We start from the raw sequence: 27,892 nt of genomic DNA, 5'->3' as shown, positions 1-27,892 counted from the left end.
AGCGAAAAGTAAGCATTTACAAATGAAAATGAAATCAACCTTCCTTGCTGGCTCAGTGGGTTTATTCTGAGTGGCTGAGCCTCACTACCAAAATGTTGGGTCCCTACTCTGTCCTGAAGTAGCTGAGTGCTTGCTGTCAGAGGAGCAGGAAGAATATTTCAGATGGCTCCAGTGCACCACAGATGCAGCCTCGGAGGCACCCATCGACTTGAAATACATGTTCCCATTAATTTGAGTTTAGGGTTTATCCTCCAAAGAAGCAAAGTTGAAAATGGCTCTATTCAGAGATCGAGGTCACAACATTCAAACCAGACAAACCACCTCGTATATAAGAGCAAACAGGGTTGGGCTGCTAGGACCACAAGTGTCTGAGTTGGGCAGTTCTGCCCCAATGTGTGTGTGTGGAATTTTTCCATTTCCCACATCAGCCATCCTGGAGGATCATGCCCATTATGACACGTTGTTGGGCCGCATTTCAAATAGAACCCTTCCACCAGACTGCGCTGGGTTTGCTGGAGCTGACCCACTGCAGTAGCACTCATTCTGAGGCAGAAGGTCGTGGGTTGAAGCCTCACCCCAGCTATTTGAGCACACAATCTAAGTTAACGACTGAGGGAGTGCTGAATTGTTCAAGGTGCTGCCATTTGGATGAAATGATTAAGGAGGTGGGGCCTTAGTTTATTACGTGATGTAAGAGATCCCGTGGCACTGTGAAGAAAGCTTTGGGAATTCTCCCGGAGTCCTGGCAAACATGTATCCCTTAACCAACATCACTAAAACAGATTATCTGATCATTTATCTCATTGCTGTGTGGGAGCTTGCTGTACATAAATTGGCTGCCACCATTCCTTACATAATAATTGACTGCACTTCAAAAGTACTTTGCCTGTAAAGTGCTTTCAGACATTTTGAAGTGGTAATAAGTACCAGGGGGATGGTTTCAGTATTGATTTTAAATTCATTATGTAATCAAAAAATATAATTGTTTTGTTTCTACAGCTACAGAATGTACAGGAAAAGCCAAACCACTGGGTTCCCATCATTAATTACAATCTTTTCTGCACCAAACTATTTAGATGTCTATAATAATAAAGGTAAGTTCTTTGAAGCTTTTTTCATAGGATTACACTCCCAGTATTCAAGTTCCTTTTTATTCTTCCCTTTTATCCGAAATACTGACAGTAGCTCATGTACTGATGTGCATTGGATGCTCGCAGAGTACATTGTAATCTATACACCCAGAACACGAGTATCCATAGAATATTGGACTGTAGGGATCGCCATGGTCGACTGTCTGTGCACGTCCTCGTTTTCTCTCGCTCGCTTGCTCTCGTGCACTCTCTCTTGTGTGCCACATTAATTTGCAGCAGGGTACACTGGATAGTAATCTCCTTCAGCCTCACAACCCCCCCCCCCCCCCCCCCCCCCCCAATGAGATGTCTGCGCTCCTCAAATTCTGTCTTGAGCATTCCTGATTATAATTGCTCAATCATTGGTGGCCGTGCTCTCAGCTGCCTGGGCCCCAAGCTCTGGAACTCCCTGCCTAAACCTCTCCACCTCTCTACCTCTCTTTCCTCCTTTAAGTCGTTCCTTAAAGTCGTTCTTTGACCTCATTTTTTATGTGGCTCGGTGTCATATTTATTTATTTTGTCTTAAAACACTCCTGTGAACATATGAAATAGTAAATAGGAGCATGCCATACGTCCCCTCGAGCCTGCTCCACCATTTAATACAATCATGGCTGATCCATGACTCAGGTCCACTTCCCTGCCCGCTCCCCATAACCCCTTATTCCCTTATCGGTTAAGAAACTGTCTATCTCTGTTAAATTTATTCAATGGCCCAGCTTCCACAGCTCTCTGGGGCAGCGAATTTCACAGATTTACAATCCTCAGAGAAGAAATTCCTCCTCATCTCTGTTTTAAATGGGCAGCCCCTTATTCTAAGATCATGCCCCCTAGTTCTAGTCTCCCCTATCAGTGGAAACATCCTCTCTGCATCCACCTTGTCAAGCCCCCTCATAATCTTGTACGTGAAGCGCCTTAGGAAGTTTTACTACGTTAAAGGCGCTATATAAATACAAGTTGTAGCGATCAGCTGATTTTCATTTTCTTTTCCGTGCCTCTGAGCCATTGAGGCCAATTATTGCTGCGTTTAGGCCACCTCTGTGTATGAGCTAATTCAGCAACCACCCAGGGAATGCCAGGCCAGTGTAGCTCTGTTTAACCTTGCACAGTACATTCACTAACTCAGCCCTCCTACAGTTGAATTCAGTATTTTATTAGAAACAGCCGAAACTTCTTTTTTTCTTTTTGAAACCTCTCTCCCTACTTTCCACAGCAATGTTTAGTACATCACTGCGAAACCGTCTTTCATTTCAGCTGCTGTGTTGAAGTATGAAAACAATGTGATGAATATTCGACAGTTCAACTGTTCTCCTCATCCCTACTGGCTGCCTAACTTCATGGACGTCTTTACGTGGTCGCTGCCGTTTGTCGGGGAAAAAGGTATAGCTATTGAACACTCATTTTACTAAAGGTAAATTTAAAATATTGGCAAGGTAAAAATTGAAATGTGGTAATGAATGGTAAACCCAAATTAAAGACACTTTATTTCTATCATACAGTAACAGAGATGCTAGTTAACGTCCTCAATATCTGCTCTGATGATGAGCTCATGTCTGAGGGAGACGACGCATTTGACGGTAAGAGAACATTTTGTACTTAATCAGTGGGTCGCTTGATCCGTTAAACAATGGATATTGGGGCTGTAAGAGTTTGGAGAACGTGTTAAATCCATAATAAAAATAGAGAATGCTGGAAATCTTAGCGGGTCAGGCAGCATCTGTGGAGAGAGAAACAGTTAACGTTTCAGTTCTGTGACCTCTCGTCAGAACTGGAAAAGTTTGAGAGTAACAGATTCTTGAAGTGCAGGGGCAGTGAAAGGACAAAAGGGAAGGTCTGTGATAGGGTGGAAGGCAGGAGAGATTCGAGCGACAAAAGGGATGATGGGCAAAAATGAGATGGTAATGGCACAAGTTAGGAAACAAAAGATGAGTCTAGATGGGGTGAGTGGTGGAATCATCACCTGCCATGGGAAAGAGGGGGGAGTGTAAAAAAAAACAAAGGAGGAAAGGGAAAAAAAATATAGGCAGAGGTTATCTAAAATTGTTGAACTCGATGTTGAGTCCAGAAGGCTGTAAAATGCCTAAACAAAAGATGAGGTGCTGTTCCTCGAGCTTGCGTGGAGCTTCTTTGGAACAGTGTAGGAGGTCGAGGACAGAGAGGTCAGAGTGGGGGTGGAGAGGGGAATTAAAGTGACAGGCGACCGGAAGCTCGGGGTCACGCTTATGGGCTGAACGGAGGTGTTCTGCAAAGCGGTCACCCAATCTTCGCTTGGTGTCCCCAATGTAAAGGAGACCACATCGTGAGCAGCAAATACAGTATACTAAATTGAAAGAAGTGCAAGTAAATCAATGTTTCACCTAGGAGGAGTGTTTGGGGCCCTGGACAGTGGGAAGGGAGGAGGTAAAAGGGCAGTGGTTGCATCTCCTGCGCTTGCACGGGAAGGTGCCGTGGAAAGGGGCGGGCGTCCTGGGGGGTGACTGCGGAATGGACCAGGGTGCCGCGGAGGGAACGGTCCCTTCGGAATGCTGAGAGGGGAGGGGAGGGGGAGATGTGATTGGTGGTGGGATCACGCTGGAGGCGGCAGACCATGATCCGTTGAATGTGGAGGCTCATGGGGTGAAAGGTGAGGACAAGGAAAAATCCGTACAAGCCTTTGTTTTCAGGCACCATTATCACAAACACTGCTTTTGTTGTTTGCAGAGGTCTCTGTAATGTGCCAAACACACTGCCAGAATTTCCGGGAAGGTAAATAGTCGCTTGAAGAAACGCATTGCTTTGTGTAATGCAGGCCAACTTATTCAACCCCACCCACCCAAAGATTTCAGAAACTTTTTATAGAGAGTTCCTCCGCCCACCCCTGAACTATCTGGCCACCAGTCTCAGTTTGTCCCCAAGTCTTGCTGCAGCAGTATTCCTCCCATGATGGAGGCCAGAATCTCATTGGCACATTAGTGCCCTCTGAATGGGTTGGAATCCATTTCCATTAGCTCTTTGGATGGGAGAGAGATGTATAAGCAAAGAATGCAATGTGGAAACATTATTACAAAGAAGCTTGAAGCATTTTTAATTTTTTTTTTTAAATAGGCACAGCTGCAGCTCGGAAAGAGATCATTAGGAACAAGATTCGAGCGATTGGCAAAATGGCCAGAGTCTTCTCGGTGCTCAGGTGAGGGTTCCTCCGGTTCACACCTTGTCATTGGCAGAGTGATCGAATGTGGGTTTCTTTTTTAATAATATTGGGTTTCTCTCCTTTTAAGACGCTCCTTAAAACCTACCTCTTTGACCAAGCTTTTGGTCACCTGTCCTAATCTCTCCTTAATGTGGCTTGGTGTCAAATTTTGTTTGATTGATCCTGTGAAACGCCTTGGAACGTTAAAGGTGCTATATAAATGCAAGTTGTTAACAAATGTAAAGTTGAGCCCGAGTTGATCCATGCATTGTGTCCTCCATGCTAGTTCTTGATCTGTCTCTAGACGCTACAGTGGCTCCAATTTGCTAAACTCTTTTCTAAATCAAAATAAAATAAAAGCATGGCTTTACAAGGCAAAAATTGCTCCCCCATTCCCATCATAGCTCGGTGAGTAAGGTGTGGTGCTGAACGGGATTGTCCGAAATTCAATCCCCTGACCTGAGATAGCTGATCTCATTCCTGATCACAACTCCGTAACCCCACTCCACCCCCACAAAGTGCACAGAGGACTGCTAATGTGGTACCTTTGTTTAAAAAGAGAAAGGGATAGACCAAGTAATTACAGGCCAGTCAGCCTAACCTCGGCGGTGGAAAAATTATTGAAAAAAATTCTGAAGGACAGGATAAATCTTCATTTAGAAAGACAGATTAATCAAGGACAGTCAGCACGGATTTGTTAAGGGACGGTTGTGTCTGACTAACTTGATTAAATTTTTTGAGGAGGTAACAAGGAGAGTCGATGAGGATGGTGCATTTGATGTAGTGCATGTGGATTTCAGCAAGGCTTTTGATAAGGTCCCACATGGCAGACTGGTCACGAAAGTAAAAGCCAATGGGATCCAGGGCAAAGTGGCAAATTGGATCCTAAATTGGCTCACGGGCAGGAAGCCGAGGTTGATGGGTGTTTTTGTGAATGGAAGGCTGTTTCCAGTGGGGTTCTGCAGGGCTCAATATTAGGTCCCTTGCTTTTTGTGGGATACATCAATGACTTAGTCTTGAATGTAGGGGCTATGATTGAGAAGTTTGCAGATGACACTAAAATCGGCTGTGTGGTTGATAATGAAGAAGAAAGCTATAGACTGCAGGAAGATATCAATGAACTGATCAGGTGGGCAGAACAGTGGCAAATGGAATTCAATCCGGAGAAGTGTAAGGTAATGCATTTGGGGAGGACTAACAAGGCAAGGGAATACACATTAAATGGTAGGACACTGAAGTGTAGAGGAACAAAGGGATCTTGGAGTGCATGTCCACAGGTTCCTGAAGGTAGCAGGTCAGGTGGATAAGGTGGTTAAGAAGGCATAAGGAATGCTTGCCTTTATTAGCCAAGACATAGAATACAAGAGCAGGGGGGGTTGAACTGTCTAAAACATTAGTTAGGCCACAGCTGGATTACTGCGTGCACTTCTGGTTACCGCATTACAGGAAGGACGTGATTGCACTGGAGAGGCTACAGAGGAGATTTACGAGGATGTTGTCGGGAGTGGAGAATCTTGGCTATGAGTACAGATTGGATAGGCTGGGTTTGCTTTCCTTGGAATAGAGGAGGCTGAGGGGAGACCTCATTGAGGTGTATTTAAAATTATGAGGGCCCTAGATATAGTGGATAGGACGGACCTATTTCCCTAAGCAGAGGGGTCATCACCAAGTGGGCATAAATTTAAAGTAATTGGTAGAAGGTTTAGAGGGGATTTGAGGGGAAATTTCTTCACCCAGAGGGTTGGAACTCACTGCCTGAAAGGGTGGTAGAGGCAGAAACCCTCACCACATTTAAAAAGTACTTGGATGTGCACTTGAAGTGCAGTAACCTGCAGGGCTACGGACCAAGAGCTGGAAAGTGGGATTAGGCTGGATAGCCTCTTGGCCAGCACGGACACGATGGGCCGAAATGGCCGCCTTCCGTGCTGTAAATTTCAATGCTTCTATGGTGTCTGATGAGTATAGGGGTGGACTTGACAGAATACTGAATGACATTCAGATGAAAACTGTCCACTTCGATGAGGGATTGCCCCAGCATGAGTCAGAATCTTCAGGAGCAGGGGGAATGTAAATAGCAATTTCTCTTCAATTGATAAAGCATGTTCAGTATGCATTATGTAGGAATTTTATTTCCCTTATGCAATAGTTCTGAATACGTTCTCAATGATCCACATTTACAGAGAGGAGAGTGAGAGTGTGCTGACGCTGAAGGGATTAACTCCCACTGGGATGCTACCAAGTGGAGTCTTGGCAGGAGGACGACAGACCCTACAAAGTGGTAATGATGCATTGCCTCTTCCTGTGCCTCAGGCAGATTGGGGCACATCTCGTTGTTTCACTAGCACCGCACATAATGCATGTTGGGAATTCGCAATGCTTTTTAGCTCCTGTCTCGGTGGCTGATCAAAGTGTAATGTTCCATGTAACCCGGGCGATTTGAATGCACGCTAACCAGGGTATAGATGTGATAGCCAAGTATTGGTCATGTTTTCTCATAGAAATGAATTCTTTTATTTTTCTTGGATTTTAATTTTGTTTAGAAGCTGCTTCAGGGCTGGAGTACCCTGTATTGATATTTTCAGAGAAGCTGATTATTTTCGCAGAGTTGTCTTATGTTGTGAATTCAGACATTCAAATATTTTAAATCTTGTAAACTGCAATCCTTAGTGGCTTTAGCTAAACAGACAGTGCATAACATGTCCACTTCAGTTGACCATGATCATACATGCCAAGTCTTGTGTTAAGAACACAAACATTTACAAGCCTCATCCCATACTATAACCCATTGCTATTTGTGTATTCTATTGCAGTCTTTACTTGGGATGGGGAATAAATAAGGAGGGGTACATGGAGTACTGGAGTACATCTGTAAAGCAGTGCTATCACACATACCCGCTGAAATGACACCCAAGTATTTGTCCTCTTTGTTCATGTTTGTGTATACTGTGTATCTTGTACTGGTGTCTCTCCGCTGCCAGCCTGCCTGAATTGTCTTCAGAACTTGTAACATGCCTTTCCTTCTCCACAGATACACACAGTCTTATGTGACTGTCAGTGTTAGGTGTAGATATATGTCTGTAACTGTGTCAGAAGTGTCTTTGGAGGGTATATTGTACCGTCTGTATGTTAATAACCTATATTGGCACTTTAGATGGTTGCTTGCGCAAGTGTGTGTGTTTGAAATTGTGATCAAATCTTTTGAGGCTCTGTCAATGGAATGGGAAAAAACTTTTATCCCAGTATTAGCTCGTGATTAAGCTTCATTTAAATGTGCACACTTGTTTTTATTCCAAATAAAAATGGTCTGTGGAATTCCAACTGTAAACTGGTTTGATTTAAATACTTTGCAACACTGGGAGGGGGAGAGCTGCTTTTCAAAATATTTCACAAATTCAGTTGGAACATATTTCAATGTTTGCGAGTGTATGAGTGTGTGCGCATAGCATCATAGAAAGAGGCCTGTGCTGATACTAGTTGTTGAACCGAAGCTATCTACCCTAAATCCCATTTCCTTGTTCTTGCACACATCTTTTTATTGTCTTCCTGGTAAAATGCTTATCCAGTTCCCCTTGAAATGATGTTACAGTCTCTGCTTCATTAGCCACTTATAAACGTTCCATTGTAACAACCCTCTGTGAAACACAATTATTCCGACTTCTCATGTTTTAGAAACATAGAGTTATTGATCCCTTCTGTGCCCCCTCGTCACTGATTCACCAACCAGTGATTTAACAGTCTGACATTATTTGTCATCTTATTTTTCAAACTTTTATTGGATTTTTTCCCATAACCACCTTTGTTCAAGGGGAAGGGAAAGTTTTTAGAACCTTTCTTCACAATGATGACCTTTCATTCCTGGTATCGTTTTACGAACATACAAAAAATGACGGACAGATAAAGACTCTCTGGTCCGTCGAGCCTGTTCCACACAATTGCGATACCTTGTGTATCACAACATATACACACCACCCCACCCCAAACCACGTGATCTCCTGGGAGAGGCAAAAAACAGATGATAAACCCAGGCCAATTTGGGAGGGGAAAGATCTGGGAAATTCCTCTCCCATTTAGGCGATCTAAACTAGTCCAGGAGATCACTCTGGCCATTAAATTCCTTACAGTACCTACCTTCTGTAAGAGTTAATCTCTGCCGCAGCCAGAAACACATTCAGCTTTTGCTGGAAGGAATTCAGTGAGTCTGCATCCACCACATGGAACGGCAGCTTGTTCCATAGGTGGTCTATTCTCACTGGACCCCATCAATGGCTCTCATATCCTGCCCACTACTACACAGTACTGTGTGGTCTAACGAATGTCTTGCTTTTACACACGAACACTAAAAATAAAAGCTATTTAGTTTTTTTTCTACCACCTTTAGCTCTGGATCTCCCTGTCTAAAACTCTCAACCTCTCTACCTCTCTTTCCTCCTTCGACACTCCTTAAAACCTCCCTCTTTAACCAAGCCCTGCGCTAATTTCTACTTATGCGGCTCAGTGTCAAATTTTTATCGTATAATACCTCTGAAGTGCCTTGTGATGTTAAAGGTGTCATATAAACAAAAGTTGTTTCAAGATGTGTATATGTACTCTGCTACATCTGTCTGTTCCTGCAATCTGTTCAGGACCTTACTGTATTGCATATATGTCCATTCACTCTTCCTTTTTCCGAAAATGTATTCGTTCACGTTTCGCTGCATTGAGCTGCATCTACCATTGTATGAATGGCACAGGTCCCTGCTGCCCAATGAGGTCTGCATCCCACCAATCTGATAAACAACCCGTTACCTCAACTTTGTCCTCTTGCCAGCTTTCTATCCATGTAGCCATACGCCCTGTAATACAAAAGGCCTTAAAATTATAGCAAGTCTCTTATGTGGCATGTTATCAAATGCTTTCTGGGAATCTATATACACAACAACCATCACATTAATTTTATCTATACACCTTGATTTCCTTAAAAAATTCAATTCAATTAATTGAGCACAATCTATCTTTCACAAACCATTGCCAACTTCCCCTGCTTAGTCCTTGCCTTTTTAACTGTTTACTAGTGTCATCCCTGATTTTGGGCTTTGAAAGTTCACCCACAACTGGGGTAGGATTAGCTGCATAATATACTTCCTTGCCTGATCTCTTTCCTTACAGATTATTGGCAGCGTCAGATTGCTGTAATATCTCCTCAGTTGGTTGCATCTGAGTAAAGTCACTCCATGATATGTAAGCACAAATATTTCATCCCAGTGTTACCCAAATTAAAATGATTTCTCTCACTCATCTGATTTTTCAGAGTTGTTAAAAATGTTAAATGTTCACGTTACACTTTGCTGAAATCCTAATGATTTATAATTTGCACTTGCAGTGGAAAATTATATGTGCCACCATTACATTACTAAAATCCTGGTGACCAGACTGGTACTGCTTCATAAATGCACATTCCAAGCTTTTCTAGACATAAAATAGTGAAATTTTGGTTTTACTGACAATATAGTGATCATTCAGCTTTACAGATCAAATCTTTCTTGTGCCAGTGTTTTGCCCTCTTATATAATGATTGGTGAACTTTTATTTGTAAGAATCAAAATTAATTTCTTGAATGTTTTGAGAAGCAGAGAAAAGTGTTGCACCTTGTTAAGCACAACTCAGCGTCAGGGACCGTATCAAACTGCTTGTAGGCATCCCATTTAGAACTGATTTGACCTGTCTTTACAATAAGGCAAGTCCATTACAAATTCATATCAGTTATGGGTACTTTCTCTGGTTCAGTGGGGTCAGATGCTCCAGTAAGCAGACTGCATGCACATGGAGTTGACCCACACTATACACTATCTATTTGTATGATAGTTGCATAGGATTACATTACATAGAATATATGGCACAGAAACAGGCCATTCGGCCCAACCAGTCCATGTCTGTATTTATGCTGCACTTGAGCCTCCTCCAGTCTTTCCTCATCTAAATCTATCCACATAACCCTCTATTCCTTTCTCCCTCATATGCTTGTCGAGTTTCCCTTTAAATACATCTATTTGTTTCAACCATTCCCTATGGTAGTGAGTTCCACATTCTCACCAATCTCTGGGTAAAGAATTTTCTTCAGAATTCCCAATTAGATTTTTTGATGACTATCTTATATTGATGGCCTCGAGTTATGCTCTTCCGCACAAATGGAAACATTCTCTATCCACCATCAAAACCTTTGATAATTTTAGATGTCTATTAGGTCACACCTCAGTATTTTTTTCAAGAGAAGAGACCTGGCCTGTTCATCCTTTCCTGATATGTCTACTCTCGCATTTCTGGTATCATCCTTGTAAATCTACTCTGCACCCTCTCCAGTGCCTCTTTCATTTTTATAATATGGCGACCAGAACTGTACGCAGTACTCCAAGTGTGGTCTAAGCAAGGTTCGATACAGGTTTAGCATAACCTCCCTACTTTTAAATTCTATATGGGGCCCAAATTTCCCCAGGAGCTGCTCTTTTTTTGGAGCAACTGAACTTTTCTGGACTATCTTTTCAGTTGCAATTCTGGCCATTTAATTTGCATCAGTATAAGTGAGTTAGGTTTTTTTTTCCAAAGGGGGCGTTCCCAGCCACTTACCCCTGTTTTAGGCGTTTGGCTAGCAAATAGTTGCTCCAAACTAACTTGGGGCAACACATGTTGCCACTTCTGTCCGCACAGAAAAACCTTACCTAGAGTTAAGGAACTGGCGCAAGTAACTACATTTAAAGCGCCACTAAGTACCAAACAAAGCACAAAAAGTAATCAGCAATTAATTAAAGAAAGTAGAAGGAACCCTGCACCTAAAGCATCAAAATCAATCAGTAAATAACAAATAAAAGATAGAAGTCCTATCTTGGGGAACACAGTGGGCCGCCAATGAGGGGAACCCATTCGGCCAGGGCGAGGGACAGCGTGCTTCGGGCCCCTCCCACACAGCTTGCAGCGGGCATTTGCAGAAACAGCCTGCCAGGAGCTGCTGCACATGCGCGCAGACTCTAGCGCGCATGTGCAGAGGTCCCAGCACTGTTTTCAGCACCGGGACCTGGCTCCGCCCCCAATCCATTGGGCCACGCTGCGCCACGACCGAAGAGAGGTTGGGGAGCGGCCAGAATACTGACGTCTTTTTTCGGCGGGCTTGGAGGCAGACAAAAACGATGCACCTTGGGTGAGGACGCCAGAAAAACAGATTAGGGAAACTCTAACCCTATATCTCTAGAAATAAACCCGAGTGCTTGGTTTGCTTTTTTTATGGCCTTGCTGACCTGTGTCACAACATTGTGATTTGTGTATTTGTACTCCGAGATCCCTTTGTTCCTCTACCCCACCTAAATACTCACCCTCCAGTAATGTGACCTCCCTAGTCTTGCAACCGAAATGTAATACCTCACACTTATCTGTGTTGAACTTAATTTGCTAATTATATGCCCATTCTGCAAGTTTATTAATGTCCTCCTGTAATTTGTTGCAGTCCTCCTCAGTGTTGACTATCACCCAATTTGTTGTCGTCCGCAAATTTAGAAAGTATTTTTGATTCCAAAGTGTAAATCATTAATATAAATTGTGAACAACAATGGTTCCAGCACTGATCCTTGTGGAACACCACTACCCACCACCTGCTACTTTTACCCCGACTCTCTGCTTTCTGTCTTGAAGCCAGCTAGCTATCCATTCTGTTACTTGTCCTCTGACTCTGCATTCGCTGACCTTGTATATCAGTCTATTATGGAGTAGCTTATCAAAGGCCTTTTGAAAATATAGATAAACTACATTTACTGCATTACCATTGTCTACTCGCTCTGTTACCTCTTCAGAAAATTCAACATAACCAGGAGGTGTAAAAATGAGTGTTACACCTCCTGGTTACAATGTGTCCCCCTCGTGGGGGTGAAATTGATCTTTGCCAGTCGGGTGAAATGCGCTAGTCATGAATGGGCAGCCTGATTTACACCTTGCCTGGTTTTCAATGAAAAAGAAAATTAAGTGTTTTATAGAACGGGCTGCTGATTCACGGAGGGTGAAGACCAATTTCGCTCCCCATGTCTTTTGCATGTGCCCTTGCATATGCTTTATCAATCTTTTTGATGATGGACTAAGAAATCACTTTATGGGGCCATGTACTTATTGTTGAAGCTATTTAACACACAGCAAGTGAACATATTAATTCAATCAGTACAATTTGTCTTCATGCAATAATACAAAATATTACACTTCCTCCCAGCAGTGGGTCATTGTACTTGACAAACGAAATGAGTGCTAACTACTGTCCTGCATTCTCATCTTTTCGGCCTTTACTGGAGCCCCCTGTCCTCAATTAAAAACAATGCCTATGTACCTTTTTCTTAATGTCTGTCTTTATGTTTGCAACCCCTGCTGAGCATGTGGGGCCAGTGTTCCTGTTAAGCTGCGCGGCTGGTCAGCGGTCTGGAGGTCCTGCGCCAGCTGTTCACTGGCTTTACAATGGAACTGCGCATGTGCGGAGATTTGAGTGGGCTGCGCAGTCAGTTAAAGGGGCCTTGCACCCCCCAAAAAATTAGAGGGAACATTGCCTGGGGCCAGGCACCTCCCAATGCAATGAGCGTGACGGGTTTATCAATTGTCAAGACAGGCTAACGAGTTGTGTTCATAATCTTGGGGAGGAAACAACATCTTGGCTTAGCCCATTAATGGTACAATTTTAAAGGGGGTCCAAGAACAAAGAGACCAGGAGAGGCACATACACAAAGATTGAAGATAGCGGGTCAAGGAGATAAAACTGTTTGAAAAGCATACGGGATCTTTGGCTTTATAAACATAAACATAAGCATACAGTATAAAAGCAAGGAGCTTATGCAAAACCTTCATTAATTACTGGTTAGGCCCCAGCTGGAGTATTGTGTTCAGTTCTGGACTTCAGGAAGGATGTCAAGGCCTTGGAGAGGGTGCAGGGGAGATTTACTAGAATGATGCCAGGGATGAGGGACTTTAGTATGTGGAGAGACGAGAGAAACTGTGATTGTTCTCCTTGGAGCCAAGAAAGTTAAGGGGAGTTTTAGTAGAGGAGTAAATAAGGAGAAATTGTTTCTGGTGGCAGGTGGGTCGAGAACCGGAGGACACATGGGCCAAATGGCCCCCTTATGTGCCACATCATTCTGTAATTCCGAATCCCACCATGGCAGCTTGAGAATTTTAATTCCGTTTTTTTTAATCTGTAAATAAGCTGGTACAGGGTATCAGTAACTGTGACCATGAAGCTGTTGGATTGTTGTAAAAACACAACTGATTCACTAACCACCTTTAGAGAAGGAAACCCAGCATCCTGACCTGGTTTGGCATGTATGTGACTGCAGCCTACCCTCTGAAATGGCCGAGCGAGCCACTCCAGGGCATCTAGAGATGGGCAATAAATGCCGGCCTTGCCAGCGACGCCCACATCCCGAGACTGTTCTCAAACCTTATCGCAAATGTGGTCCTGATAAAGGCCCAGATGTTGAAAATTAACTTCTAAGCCTCAACACTTCAGGCAGAAATTCTTGTCTCTCGTGTTTGTTGTGTCTCTTGCTTGCAGCACTGTAATGCTGTTTCCCAGCAAATAAAATCTCTTGTGCCAAATGAAGAACATTGGCGCTGCACACTGATCCACGGGACATGTTGCAGATACCAGATTTTCTGCTATTTGCCATTTATTTCAATTAGAGTTGGCAATCTCCTAAACCAGGCATTCAGGAGCCTTACAAAAAGAAAGACTTGCATTTATATAGCGTCTTTCACGACCACTGGACGTCTCAAAGTGCTTTACAGCCAATGAACTACTTTTGGAATGTATTCACTGTTGTAATGTGCGAAATGCAGCAGCCAACTTGCGTACAGCAAGTTCCCACAGACAGCAATGTGATAATGACCAGATAAACTGTTTTTATTATGTTGATTGAGGGATAAATATTGGTCAGGACACCAGGAATAACTACCCTGCTCTTCATCGAAATAGTGCCAAGGGATCCTTTACGTCCACCTGAGAGAGCAGACGGGGCCTCGGTTTAACAGCTCATCTGAAAGACGGCAGCTCTGACAGTGCGACGCTCCCTCAGTACTACACTGGAGTGTCAGCCGAGATTTTGGTGCTCAAGTCCCTGGAGTGGGACTTGAACCCACAACCTTCTGACTCAGAGGTGAGTGTGCTACCCACTGAGCCACAGCTGACACTATATGCATTACCCGTAGGAATTCTAAATATATATACATATTTTTTTTCCCCTCCCAATTTTTCAAGGGAGTAAATCTAAAAGTTTTTTTTGTCATCTGTTGCACTGTTGTTTCATTGTCTTTTTAAGAAGAGATTGAGTAAACCAACAAGTTCTTGATGGGGAGAAAGAAACTATTTTGTGTTTAAGTTAATACCTTAAGCGTAGACCTCTCCATGCTGGCCTCTACAAAATAACAACTTTCCCTGAATGCCTGGGTCTATGTCCTCCCCTACGTTAAGCCCTAAACTACTATCACTCCTATTCCAAAACTGTGCTGTCTCCCCGTGCCCCAGTGGAATTCATTTTAAGATCCTGACCCCCGCCTTCAAATCCATCCACAGCTCCGCCCAACCGTCCTCAGTGATCTGTAACCACGTGTCGCGACCTCCACTTCCAATCCTCCCTATTTACTCCCTATTTCCCCACTCCTGCACAAGTGACTGCTCTTTCACGCATTGCTCCCGCGCCCTCTGGCATTCCCTCGTCAAATCCTTCTGTCTTCCCACTTCCTTGCCATTTTCAGAATCCTAAAAATGTTTTTATTCCACTGCACGTTCATAGCTTTTTTTCCCCCTACCTGTTCAGTGCTCATTTGTGGTATGTGAGGAGTGCTATGTGGGAGGTTGTCAAGATCATGGGTTATGATTTGGGCTCTTGACACCAATGATTTAAGAAGACTTGTACTGAGATCCGAATCTCAGCGGTTGCATTTTCAGTATCTAATTAGTCCGACTGTCTCGCCTAACTGTGCGTCTGTAATAGTTATCTTTAAATTGATCCTGTTTTAAGACATAGCTGCTAAACAATTAGTTTGCCTAATCCAAAGAATTAAAATTCATCATTTGGGGATTTAATGAAAGCTTGCTTTTCCAAATCAATGCGTGGGGTTTGAAACAAACCTCATGTGACCCACTGTACTTTCCTTTTAATACTGGCTTATTAACTTTTGGATTGCAAGGAGTCCAGTCGTTGCACGGAAAGCTGGTTTTAAACCACAGAGGACACAAATGAAGCCAAAACGCTGAACTGTATGCTTTAGAATAGGACAGTAACCTGTGGTACCTCCCTTCAAGTACAGCTGCTAATGGCAGCCCAGAGGTGGTGATGCTGCCTGCAGGTGCACCGGGACCCACCTGGTGAGGTATTTTGGAGGTTGTAGGTTACCTTGTGTGCTGGCCCACGAGCAGGCCAGCCCAGGCGGCTATCACCCACCTTCCCTATCGGTCAAGGAAAGGCCCACTGTAGCAAAAGCCCTTTTTCTGCTGTTCACTGGATTCCGCCCTGCGGTATAAAGGAGGTGGACCCCCCATCGTGTCTCTGTTCTATTGCAGAGCTGCTTTGACCATTAAAAGGCCTATATAGTCAAGTGCCTTTTCAGGCAAGAAGTTCAGAAATCCAGCTGCTATTGAACATGCCTCTTGTTTGGACCATAATGGAGTGCATTAATGGTGTTTGACTGTAATGGAGTGTGTTTTAATGGTGTTTGACTGTAATGGAGTATGTTTTAATGGTGTTTGACTGTAATGGAGTGTGTATTAATGTTGTTTGACTATAATGGAGTGTGTATTAATGGTGTTTACAAGTGCCTTTTAAAGTAACACTACATTCACAAAAAAGTATTTGACAAATCACCTACTCTTCTGCTCCCCTCCCAACCTTCCACCAACTTACGAAGGGAGAAGAGCCAAGCCATGAAAAATCTGGAACAGAAAGGTGTGACTGGTTCAGCGAGAATTGCTTCATTGTATCGCATGTCTGTAAATTAATGACTATATGGCTTGTGTCAGTGGTTTAAATGAAGGTACTGTGCCTTTAAGTAAGCCCCTCATTTTTCTGTCTAAATGTAGGTTTTCTTCAAAATTCCTCTAGCTTTACCCAGGGACTATGTTAGCCGTACACCTGGATTGCCCAGGTTCAATATCCGGTCCATGCTGAGCATGTAGGGGTGGTGCAATAGATCTGATGCCCCTCGTTCTGCTCGGGAAAGATTAGACCACAATCTCAACTCCTGATTGTTGTCTGGAAGTGTGAAAGATGGTGGTCAGGATTGGCTGTGATTCCTCCCCTCCCCATAGTCCCATAGTCTGTCGAGGCTTGTTGTCTGGGCTCACCCACGAGCTATGACAACTTGGGTGAGGGATCTCGGGGCCATCACTGACGGAACTGATCCTGAGCAAAGAGTCGATGCCTTCAGAAAATTGGCTGGGAAAGGAGCACAAAAAAATGTAATTGAAACCAGGCCTCAAAATGGTTGTTGATTTCATTGAGGTGTAGTTGCTTAGAATATTGTTGGGGAGCACCAAGCTGCCTAGTTTCAGCATCCCAATAATCCCTGCGGTGAGGGAGACATAGAGTTTCAGATTGGTGTTCTGACAAAATGTGATCAACCTAAAACGTGAACGCTGTTTCTCTCTCCGCAGATGCTGCCTGACCTGAATGTTGTCAGCATTTTCTGTTTTTATTCCAGATTTCCAGAATCCCGCAGTATTTTGCTTTTTCCCCAATAATCCCCCGCCCCCCTTTGCTTTGCTGCCAATCTTCGATTCTGCTCAGCGGAAAGAAAATTTGCTCTGTCACTTAAGTTTTAGTTTTAGGAAATGCACAGAAACCCCCTTTAAAGGGGGGGGCATGGGGACCCTGGGGGAGGGGGTAGACGGGGACCCTGGGGGAGGGGGCGTACGTGGGGACCCCGGGGGGGGGGGGGGAAGGGAGCCCTGCAAGAATTATGGGAAAACCCTAAAGACAAACAGTTGGTTTAAAATAAATGTGGTAAAATGCCTGTCTGTGTTACCCAGTCTATCACTGTCTCCTGTGCTACAAGCACACCCATCTTTCTTCGTTTGGGACCTCGCTTTCTGGAATATTTTCTGAAGTGCTGTCTGTCGCATTTGTATTTCAAAAATGAAGATTATTTTTAAAATGATGAGCATAAATTTCTGACTTGAAAACTTGACCTTCACTGAACTAAAAGCACTGAATGGTAAGTAATTGTGAAATAATTACAGTAAATGGTGAAAGCACTCAGCAAGGCCGTCCGCAAGACCCCTTCTCTTACACCCAAAACATTAAGGTGCCTGTCGCTTTACAGATGCTGACTGATTTACTGTGTATTTCCAGCATTTTCCATTTTTATTCAGCATTTGCATTTACTTTTATTTTGGTAAATTGTCAATTGTAACTGACTAAATCCATTTTAATTAAGGCTTATTTAGCAATATTGCATTAAATGGTAATAAAAACTTCTCAGCTTGGGGCAATTCCCTGCTGACTTCTCTAAATGAGCTCACTGTTTCACTATGTGAAAACTTAAAACAACTTTCTTTGTATCAAAGCATTAGTTGCATAAATCTGCCCTGTTTGGTCCCATCGGTTTTTGTGCCAGTGCTTTCATCTTTAAAACAGTTGCTGCAGTATCGCTCATAACAGACCTTTATTTGACCCTTATTTATAATTAACTCTCTTGCCTGTAAGAAACAGAACTTTTATTTTAAGAGAACTGAACTCGTGTATCCTTATATGTATAAGATTGAGAGGGGCTGTCAGGGTAGATGCTGAGGCTGTCTTTTCGCTGGCTGGAGAGTTTAGAACTAGGGAGTCATAGGGCGAGAAATTAGCCAGCCTAACGCACGTTTTAACACAATTTCTTTGCGTTAAAACTGCTTTTTTCTTGAAACGAGGTGCACAAAGTTCCCCAAAGAATGGCGTTTTCAAAATATCGCCGAAAAGCAGCTTGCCCTGGTGCAACGTGAAAAAATATCGCACCGCCTAAATTTGGTCATTCGACGAACCCATACTCGGGTAAAAAAAAAACACGCGAAAAGCGGGCGTTGCGGCATAAGAAACGTCGGTAAGTATGAAGACCTGCAAAAAGTTTTTATTAATTCTTTCGCAGCGATTACTTAGTTTAGGGTCTTGTAAATGATTTGTGATCAAAAGAAAGTTAGATATGGCCCTTACGGCCTAAGGGATCAAGGGGTATGGAGAGAAAGCAGGAAAGAGGTACTTATGATCTTATTGAATGGTGGTGCAGGCTCGAAGGGTCGAATGGCCTTCTCCTGCACCTAATTTCTATGTTTTGTTTTTTGCATTTTTTTTTGTGTTTTCTCTCCTCCCAGGGCCTGTACTTTTGGCGTTGATAGGCCTCGGGCTAAAGTTGGCGAGATTGCGTTTTCAGCCGCAAATCTTTGTTCAATGCCGGTTTTTAACGACGGGCGTATTTTGTGGCCAAATTTACCCCGTTAAGAAATGGCGCAATTTTTATTATTTCTTCACAAAAATGACGTTATTTATCCAAAAACGACAGGCTGATGAATTTCTAGCCCATAGTCTCAGGAAAAGGGGTCGGCCATTTAGGACAGAGATGAGAAATTTCTTCACTCAGAGGGTGGTGATCTTTGGAATTCTCTACCCCACAGGGCTGTGGAGGCTGAGAGTATATTCAAGGCTGAGGTAGATAGAGCTTTGGACTCTTGGGGAATCAAGGGATATTGGGATCAGGTGGGAAATGGAGTTAAGGTCGAAGACCAGCCATAATCTTATTGAATGACGGAGCAGGCTCGAGGGACCCTATGGCTGACTCCTGCTCCTATTTCTTCTATTATGTTGTGTTGAGGCAAAGGTGTACTTTGGGAGGACCAGTATGGAAAGACAGTACACTGCAAATGGTGTGATTTTGAAAAGTGTAGAGGATTTGTCCATATCCACAAATCCTTGAAGGTGGCAGGGCAAGTTGATTTGGTGGTCATAAAAGCATATGGGTTACTTGGGTTTATAAATAGAATATAAAAGCAAAGAGATCATGTTCGAACTTTATAAATCGCTGGTTAGGCCTCAGCTGGGAGTATTGTGGATCATTCTGGGTACCACACTCCAGGAAAGATGTAAAGGCCTTCGAAAGGGTACTGAGGAGGTTTACCGGGATGTTACCAGGGATGAGAGACTTCAGTTATGAGGAGAAGTTGGAAAAGTTAGAACAGTTCTCCTTGGAACAGAGAAGATTAAGAGGTGACCCAATAGAGGTTTTACATCGGATTACATCGGATATATGACGCAGAAACAGGCCATTCGGCCCAACCAGTCCATGCCGGCGTTTATGCTCCACTTGTGTCTCCTCCATCTTTCCTCATCTAAATCTATCGGCATAACCCTCTATTCCCTTCTCCCTCATATACTTGTCTAGCCTCCCCTTAAATGCATGAATACTATTCGCCTCAACCACTCCCTGTGGTAGCGAGTTCCATTCTCATCACTCTTTGGGCAAATAGGTTTATTCTGAATTCTCCATTGATTTTCTTGGTGACTATCTTCTATTGATGGCCTCTAGTTATGCTCTTCCCCACAAGTGGAAACATTCTCTCTCTGTCCACTCTATCAAAACCTTTCATAATTTTAAAGACCTCTTGGGTCACCCCTCAGCCTTTTTTCAAGAGAAAAGAGACCCTTTCCTGTTATGTATACTCCCACATTTCTGATAAAATCCTTGTAAATCTCTGCACCCTCTCCAGTGCCTCTTGCATCCTTTTTATAATATGACGACCAGAACTGTACGCAGTACTGTAAGTGGTCTAAACAAGGTTCGATACAGGGTTTAGCATAATTTCCCTTCTTTTCAATTCTATCCCTCTACAAATAAACCCTAGTGCTTGGTTTGCTTTTTTTATGGCCTTGCTAACCTGTGACACAACGTTGTGCATTTGCACTCCGAGATCCCTTTGTTCCTCTACCCCATCTAGACTCTCACCCTCCCAGTAATAAGTGACCTCCCTGTTCTTGCTACCACAATTTAATCCCTCACATTTGCCAAGTATATGCCCCTGCTGCAAGTTTATTACTGTCCTCATGTAATGTGTTGCAGTCCTCCTCAGTATTAACTCACCCCTAATTTGGTGTCATCTGCAAATTTACAAATCTAGGCTGACAATCCCAGTGCAGTGCTGAGGGAGAGCTGTACTGTCGGAGGTGCCGTCTTTCGGATGCGATGTTAAACCGAGGCCCCGTCTGCTCTCTCAGGTGGACTTTCTTTTTTTCTCTCTCTCCCTTTCTCTCTACAGTCAGTCCTCCTTGGACTGCAGGACCAGAACTGGACACAGTATTGCAAATGAGGTCCTACCAAAGCCTTATAAAACCCTCATAGAACCCAAATGAATGGTTATATTTAGATGGAGGAAATATTGTGCCTCGCCGTGTCTCAATGGGTAGCATTCTTGCCTCTTGAGTCAAAAGATTGTGGGTTTAAGTCCTACTCCAGAGACTGAGCACAAAATCCATGCCGACAATCCCAGTGCAGTACTGAGGGAGTGCTGCACTGTCAGGTGTTAGGTGGATGTAAAAGATCCCACGGCACTATTTTGAAGAGTCGGGGAGTTCTCTCCGGTGTCCTGGCCAATATTTATCCCTCAGCCAACATCAGTAAAAACTGATTACCTGGTGATGTATCTCATTGCCTTTTGTGGAACCTTGCTGTGCGGAAATTGGCTGCCGCGTTTTCCTACATTATGGCATTTTATTACCTGGACTCCAAAATGACTTCATTGGCTGTAAAGCACTCTGGGCTGTCCTGGGGTCATGAAAGGTGCTATATCGATGCAATTCCTTTCCTTTCTAGAGTGGCAAGTTACAGGTTAAAAGTTAGTGATAACATTGATGGGAGGTGTTAGGTAATCCCCTGGGCACCAGTAGATGGCGTGTATTTGCATTCAACGGGCAACAGACCCGGGTATCTGAAGCTGAATAATGCTGGAGGGAGTTAACTGGCTCAAAAGACTTGTGGCGAAAAACAGAATTTGATTTCCTATACCATTTCAGTCAGCGTACATATGCATTCTAAAACAGATGGCTGTGTTGTGATGTGCTTAATCATACAACTTTTACCCATTGTTCCAGGACACACATTTTTATATTTTTTGAACAGTACTGCAAGTGGCTGCCAAATTTAAAACTATCTCCTCTTTGAAAGCTGCTGACGTTTCCTGTGTTTACTGATGCAGATTAGAATCCCTCTCCTGGGTTTCCCAATACATGGACACTGCCCAGTATAGTACTAAACTATTCACATAGAAAGATCACGGATTAAATTGGTGCTCTGCAGTGAACTAGCTGATCTCGCCAGAGCTGCAGAATGCCTCGGTATCCTCTAGGGGAGGGGGAAAAATCCAGGGTTCCTGCTCCTGATTGCTTTCCAACTGAGAAGTGCAAGCCTGTGAGCACCAATTGAGAACATCACCGATTGTGGTGCCTGCACAGAGGAATAGCCTACCAACATTGATGGTCTGAGCTTGCACATGCAGAATGGCCAATTGAGTGAGGTACCGGAAAGCTATGTGAGACCAGAAATAAATAAATTGGGCTTGAGATAGAAGGATTACACAGTAAGTTTGGAGCTTTTGCTCGGAAATTAAAAGGGACTTTTTGAGCCTACGAGCTTGGCTATGAGCTGACTGAATCGTATCTGATCGATTAATAAGGTATTTGAACTCTGCTGAAATGTCGAGCATCAGCGTCCTCTTTTACTGCCTTAACTGCAGAGAATGCAGTATTGATATTCACACTATATGAAACCTTTGATTGATGAATTGATTTATTTCAGCATTACCTATTTATCTTTCGGGCTATTGAATCCCAATTCTGAATCTAGCATCATAGTTTGACTACTCCAGCTCTGAGGTTGGGATAGCAGGACAGGGCTGAAATTGAGCCTCAAAATCGGTAATTCTGGATGGATTTGGTACAGTTGCAGCCAGTGTTCCCTCTAAGCTGTGTGCATGTACGGTCCCGTGCAGGCCGCTCACAGGCTTTTACATTGGAAATGCCGTGTATGCGCAGGAATGTAAAGGTACCACGCATTGAAAGTAACAGTCCGCGCAGTACAAAGCGCAACTTCCAGAGAACAATGGGGTAGAGTAAAGGGAGCTTTACTCTGTCTATGGGAATGCTTGGCACTGGGTGCCTGAAATGGAGACTCTTCTATTCCCCAGCACTAACATCCCTCACATTAATGAACATAAAAATGATTCAAAATGTTTTCAAAAAGGAATGTATCAATAGTGATGGAGACAGAATTGACCAAAGCTCAAGAGACAAGCTATTTGGCCCATCTGTTACAGTCCTACACTCCTTATACTTAATTGACCTTTCACCTTGTGGATTTGTATACCATGGAGCCACATAATAATTGACACCTTTGCCCAAATCAACGCCGCACAAAGCTGCCCCACAGACCTGTCCCCATTTTCTTTTTAACTAACATTCCGAGTTGTCACTTGTTCCCCCGTCAAGTGAAAAAGTTCTGCCCATTCTGATGCAGATTCCGGTTTGTGAAAATGTGATTGTTTGTTCATTCTGAAGGATGGTTTGGGATGAGCGATCCATGTATAATAGCTGATCACCAGTCTGTTCTGCTGACTCTAATAAAGTGCTTTGGTACATGTCTGTTACAGAATAAAATTATGCCTGAACTATTGATTTTTTTTCATTGAGGCCACGATAATGTCAAAGAAACTAAAGTAATATAAGAGCTAAAATGATTTATTTTCATATTGTTTTGCATAAACGTTTCAGTATTATGGTTTGAACAAATAGTAAATGGTGCAATGTTTGGGTTGAAACTTCTATTTGCTCTGTTGTGTATTAACGCTCTTGTATATTAAAGCTGCTGTTCTGAATCTGGAGTTCATTACGGTTCTGTCTGGGGATTGTGTGTTATGCTGCTATTTGGTTCCTTGCTATTTCTGTGAAATACTACGCTACTCATCTCTCTCATTCATTTTGCATGCAACTGCTCACTTCTGTACAGCCACAGTTGAAGCAATTGAGGCTGATGAAGGTACGCCCAGTGCGTCGGCATCAGAGATATATGGTGCAGAGTTGGGAGGGTGCAAATGATCTAGATTTTGGGTGTATCTAACTTGCACAAGCAGGAATTCAACTGGTCTATCACTCATTTTTGTTGTGACTATAGAATATTCTTGAGGAATATTTGTGTGTGTGTTTTTTGCTTTGCAAAGGTGAGTTAGGTTTAATGGTCTCGCTGTCTATATTACCTTATGAGGTAATATTGTAGAAGTGTGTTGGTATCTTAGTGCAGTATTCATTAACAGCTTGGTCGACTTATATGGAGCATGCTTCGTTAAAGTTTGGTTTCTGCATGTCAGAGTGAAATCTTTCCAGTGTTTGAAGTTACTGCATGTAAGTGCATGTTTCTGCTTAACTCTTAAAGTTGGGTACACCACCATCTTGATCGTAAGTGAGCTGAGCGAGTTCCCATTACAGCGCCTTGTCTTTCCCTCTGAAATAACCTGGGTGAGGTTGGGCTTTCTTTGAGCTGTGCCTTTTGTACTGCTTTCAGGAGTAGGTGGTTAAAAAAAATAAGGGCCATGCTCCCCCGCCCCGCCCCCCCGGCCACTGATGATCCAGTGAGTGGCTGAGTTGAACCACGCTAGGGGGCAACGTTGGGCGTTGCAACATCTGTGGAGTCAGCGCGCAGCACTCTGTCAATATGAGAGAGCGGGAAAGATCGGGTTATTTCTATTCACAAAAGGTGGTTCAGTTTTTGCATTTGCTTAACTTTTGTGAATGTACAGTTGAATATATGGTGATTTCTTCTTGAAGAAATTGGTGCATCAGAACTCGTCCGTTTGAGGAAATCAGGCAGATCAACTCAAGTGTAAAATGCCAGTAGATATCCATCCGAAATAAACTGCCAACAGGCCTCGCCAAATGAACGCTGTAATGAATTGGGCCTTCAGCTTACTTACAATCTGTGAAAGATAAGGTTGCTCCTTGTCTTTATATAGGTTAGTGTTTGTAGATTGTTCGCAACACATCAATCTGCCTGGTTGTGCAAGATTAACAGTAATAGATTTAAAACTGTAAATGTGATGGAGCCCTCGAATTGGTGTGTTGACTTAGTTAACTGTAAGGTATCAGGACTACACAAGATAGATGCTTTCTTCCTCTGATAAACTACTTTGGTTTTGTAATAAACTATTTTTAATTGTTAAACGTGATGTTTCTTTAGATTTTACATGGATGTTAGTAGATTTATCAAATAGCTAAGTATCTTTGAAAAACTGTTCAAATCTGCTAACACCATATTCTTCTCGTGTACCAGTCCGTAAGCTCCACAAACACATCCTTAGACAGCAGTCATGCAACCATGGAGTCCGTCACTTTGCATGATTGCACTCCCTAACCTTTTAAAACTCAATTTTTTTTTGTCTCTTTCAAGTAGCGTTATTTGAAATCAAACTCACCAACATAGTTCCCTGCGTTGAAGTCTTTTGCTGGGGCTAGTGAGCTTCCACTCCTTCACCCTTCCATTCCTGCGGACAGTTCTGTCCCATAGTGGCGGGAAATTGTGGCGAGGCTCCCAGTCATTGCCGCATATTTGGAAATTCGGTCCCAAAGACCGGCTCAGAGTTCTGGTTGCAAAATGGAGGACCCAAACAAAACTAATTAAAAATGGCAAAAAAAAATAATTTCCACACACTTAGTTTTTTTCCCCCTTTTTAAAACCAAGCCTTTCCAGTGATTGTTCATAGCTGGTTTTAATCACACGGTCTTGTCCTCTTCCACCATTCAATGCACTGTGGACACGGGAGGTGAATACAGTGGCAATTTTCAGATATTGGGGTAACTTTGTTTCTCAGCCAAACTTCACCACATTATTCCACTGTATTGGAACACTACGTCACAGGGAAATCTCCCGCCCGCGCAGGCAGTCTTCTCCCCCCGCACAGGCAGTCTCCCCCCCGCCCGCGCACAGCAGGGGGATCTAGCCCTCGAGCAGTGTGCTACGATGGGACTGGTAAGCTCACTAGTTTCTCCATCAGGTGTTCAGTGCTCTATTTCTCCAGTGGAGCAGTGATTGGTGACTGACTGTTAACTTTGGTGAGCATGGCACTGAAATGTTTCACTTAATGTTAAGCAAGACATTCTTGCAAATGTCCAATACCTCCGTTTTTGGGAGCAGGCATTTTATTGTTTCTAAGTACATTTACTTTCCGTTGTGCCATTTCCATCATTTACTCATTGATTCTGCATTTCATTCAGCAATCCGAGGGTTCTCTCCACAACACAAAATCTGCAGCTTTGAAGAAGCCAAGGGGCTGGACAGGATTAATGAGCGCATGCCTCCACGGAAAGATGCTCCCCAGCAAGACGGTATCAATTCAGTGAACACAACAAATACTAACGAGAACAATGGAACTGGCAACAGCAGCGTGCAGTGACCGTGCCCCCCTCACCTACGCACATTGTCCGAGATCTTCCCGAATCACAGCTTCTGAAATGGCTTCAGTTTCTTGGCCAAGGCGATCTATCCATAATTTTGAATGGCTGAATAAATTTGGTGAACTTTAAATGATCTGATACTGTAAAGCCATCCTGCTTTTGAGAGAGCGGCCTGTGGTAGATGAAGGTTCATGTACATGCAGCAAATATTCAAGATTCCTGGACCCTTGGAAAGTCATTACTGTTTTCACTAAATCACATCTAGAATAGCAGCTCACGCCCATCGACTTCAACACCTGTTAGGTTTACAAGCAGAATCGTTCCTGAATAGCTTTAGTCGATTTCCATCCGAATTTGAACAGAAACCCTAATTAATGCCGAAGAGCTGACTATTTATTGATGAACATTTGGTGTCTACTAAAGACACGTTTTTAAATGGCAGAATGGTCTTAAAAAGTAATTCTGAGGCTGCAAAAAATGTATTTTAAATTTAGAAAATGCCAAAATAAATGTATTGGATGGCAGGGCCTTGGAAACATGCTGACCTCCGGTTTATTCCTTCCATCGGATGTTATTAATCCTGTGTTCGAATTGCTGCATCGTAGTTTGTAGGGATGTTTCTTACTATGAAAGAAGCCAACTCTGTTTAACCCGGAAAGACACAGGCCCAGAGAGCCCCAGCTTCTGTTCAATTGACATCTGGCCCCCTTTTAAGTTTTAACTTGTATTTTGAATTAATAGCCCACACACAATATTAATTGGAAGGTACTTTTAATTGCATTTTGTACATTATGGAAAGACATTCGATTCATATCAATCTGTAAAGCTTAGCTGTGTAATTTGTGTATGCATGTTTTTATCATTTTTGCAGATATTTAATATATAGATCTATAATGTACAGGACAGCATCTATAGGGTTACATAAATGTAATGGATACCTTTTAGTGCATTGAGTATTGGCCTGGCTTGTACTGCGAGCCCCCCCAGGGCGGAAGAGCTTCAGGCTTTTTAACATGTTTCCGTCTACGCAATGCAAGCGATGGCCCTGTTTAAAAACTGGACCGTGGCGGCAGTGTTAAATCAAGGTTGCATGTTAAATTTTTATAAGATTGCTTTGTTCAAATACATCATGTCAAAAAGGTAGTGTTTTATTTGATTGATTAACGGTACTGATTTGTCACCGTACTTGGTTGCATTTTTAAACACTTACTACCTGATTCATTTCTCATCCCATCCCCTGACCCGAACACAACTTGAAACATAAATCACAGAAGAAAAAAAAAATCATCTCCCTGTTTTGTTTGCCATGAGCACATGTACATAACTCTGTCTCTGCTGGAAGGTGCATGCCTGCTCTGAAATATTTAAATATTTTATAAGATGGTACACAATAAATGTTGTGTATGGGCCACTGCTTTTATTGGACGGTGTGGATTCATTCTTTCTCCTCTGTTGAAAATGATAATGTTCCTGACTATCATCGCTGAAGACACGGGAATATTTGGTGTCTCGCTGAGGTAACTGGTCAGCTTCCTTGTGCTGATTTGATCAGAGCACATCTAATTACACTATATGCTGGCTTTTTCACTTGAGTGCTAAATGTTATGCCTATTTCTGTCGTTTTGTACTCTGTTTCCGGTTCTGAGGTGGCAGAGGTTGTAAATACTGGGATAGGGCAGATTTTCTCTTCTGTTCTTCCTTTCCTGAAAGTTTTCACTCAACTTCAAAATTTCTAGCTTTACACTTATTATAATGGTGTTTTGATTTAGCTCCTTACAACCGCTTTTCTTTCAATTGACTAACTGGCAAACAAACATTGAAATAGTTTCTGTCAGCACTCGCTCTTCATTCAGCATCCTCCACGCGAGCCTTGGCCCACGGTGCGAATATCACTGCATCTCCTTCAAAATATTATGACATAGGGACGTCCCACCCCTGATCTTCCTTTCCCAAGGTATATAAAGTGCCAACCTTGGCGCAGTTGATGAGCACTCTCGCCACTGCGTCAAGTCATGGGTTCAAATCTCACTCCGGAGTCTTCAGTGCAACATCTAGGCTGACATTCCAGTGCTGTACTGAGGGAGTGCTGCAGGGTCTGAGATGCTGCCTATCGGCTGGGACGTTAAACCAAAGTCCATGTATGC

At 43.1% G+C, this 27,892-nt stretch overlaps 1 protein-coding gene across 4 annotated transcripts in view; it reads left to right on the top strand.

Annotated features, from left to right (window-relative positions):
• The window catches only part of LOC139234942 (serine/threonine-protein phosphatase 2B catalytic subunit beta isoform), an 83,528-nt gene extending 56,372 nt beyond the window's left edge, over positions 1-27,156 (top strand). For 2 of the 4 annotated variants that reach the window (XM_070865913.1, XM_070865915.1), the window contains exons 8-14: positions 1,000-1,094; positions 2,382-2,507; positions 2,627-2,704; positions 4,212-4,293; positions 6,477-6,574; positions 23,311-23,340; positions 25,569-27,156. In XM_070865913.1, coding sequence (XP_070722014.1) covers positions 1,000-1,094; positions 2,382-2,507; positions 2,627-2,704; positions 4,212-4,293; positions 6,477-6,574; positions 23,311-23,340; positions 25,569-25,747 — 688 coding nt within the window. In that variant the 3' untranslated portion in view covers positions 25,748-27,156. Of the gene's footprint in view, positions 1-999; positions 1,095-2,381; positions 2,508-2,626; positions 2,705-4,211; positions 4,294-6,476; positions 6,575-23,310; positions 23,341-24,125; positions 24,311-25,568 lie in introns of all 4 variants that reach the window. The other 2 variants (XR_011588368.1, XM_070865914.1) reach the window with 2 other exon arrangements.
• Positions 27,157-27,892: the final 736 nt, after the last annotated feature.

Source organism: Pristiophorus japonicus, chromosome 22 (assembly GCF_044704955.1).
Source record: "Pristiophorus japonicus isolate sPriJap1 chromosome 22, sPriJap1.hap1, whole genome shotgun sequence".
In the NCBI taxonomy this organism is placed as follows: Eukaryota; Metazoa; Chordata; class Chondrichthyes; family Pristiophoridae; genus Pristiophorus; species Pristiophorus japonicus.
The sequence above is the reverse complement of the archived record's forward strand: the minus strand, read 5'-3'. Positions and strand labels throughout refer to the sequence as shown.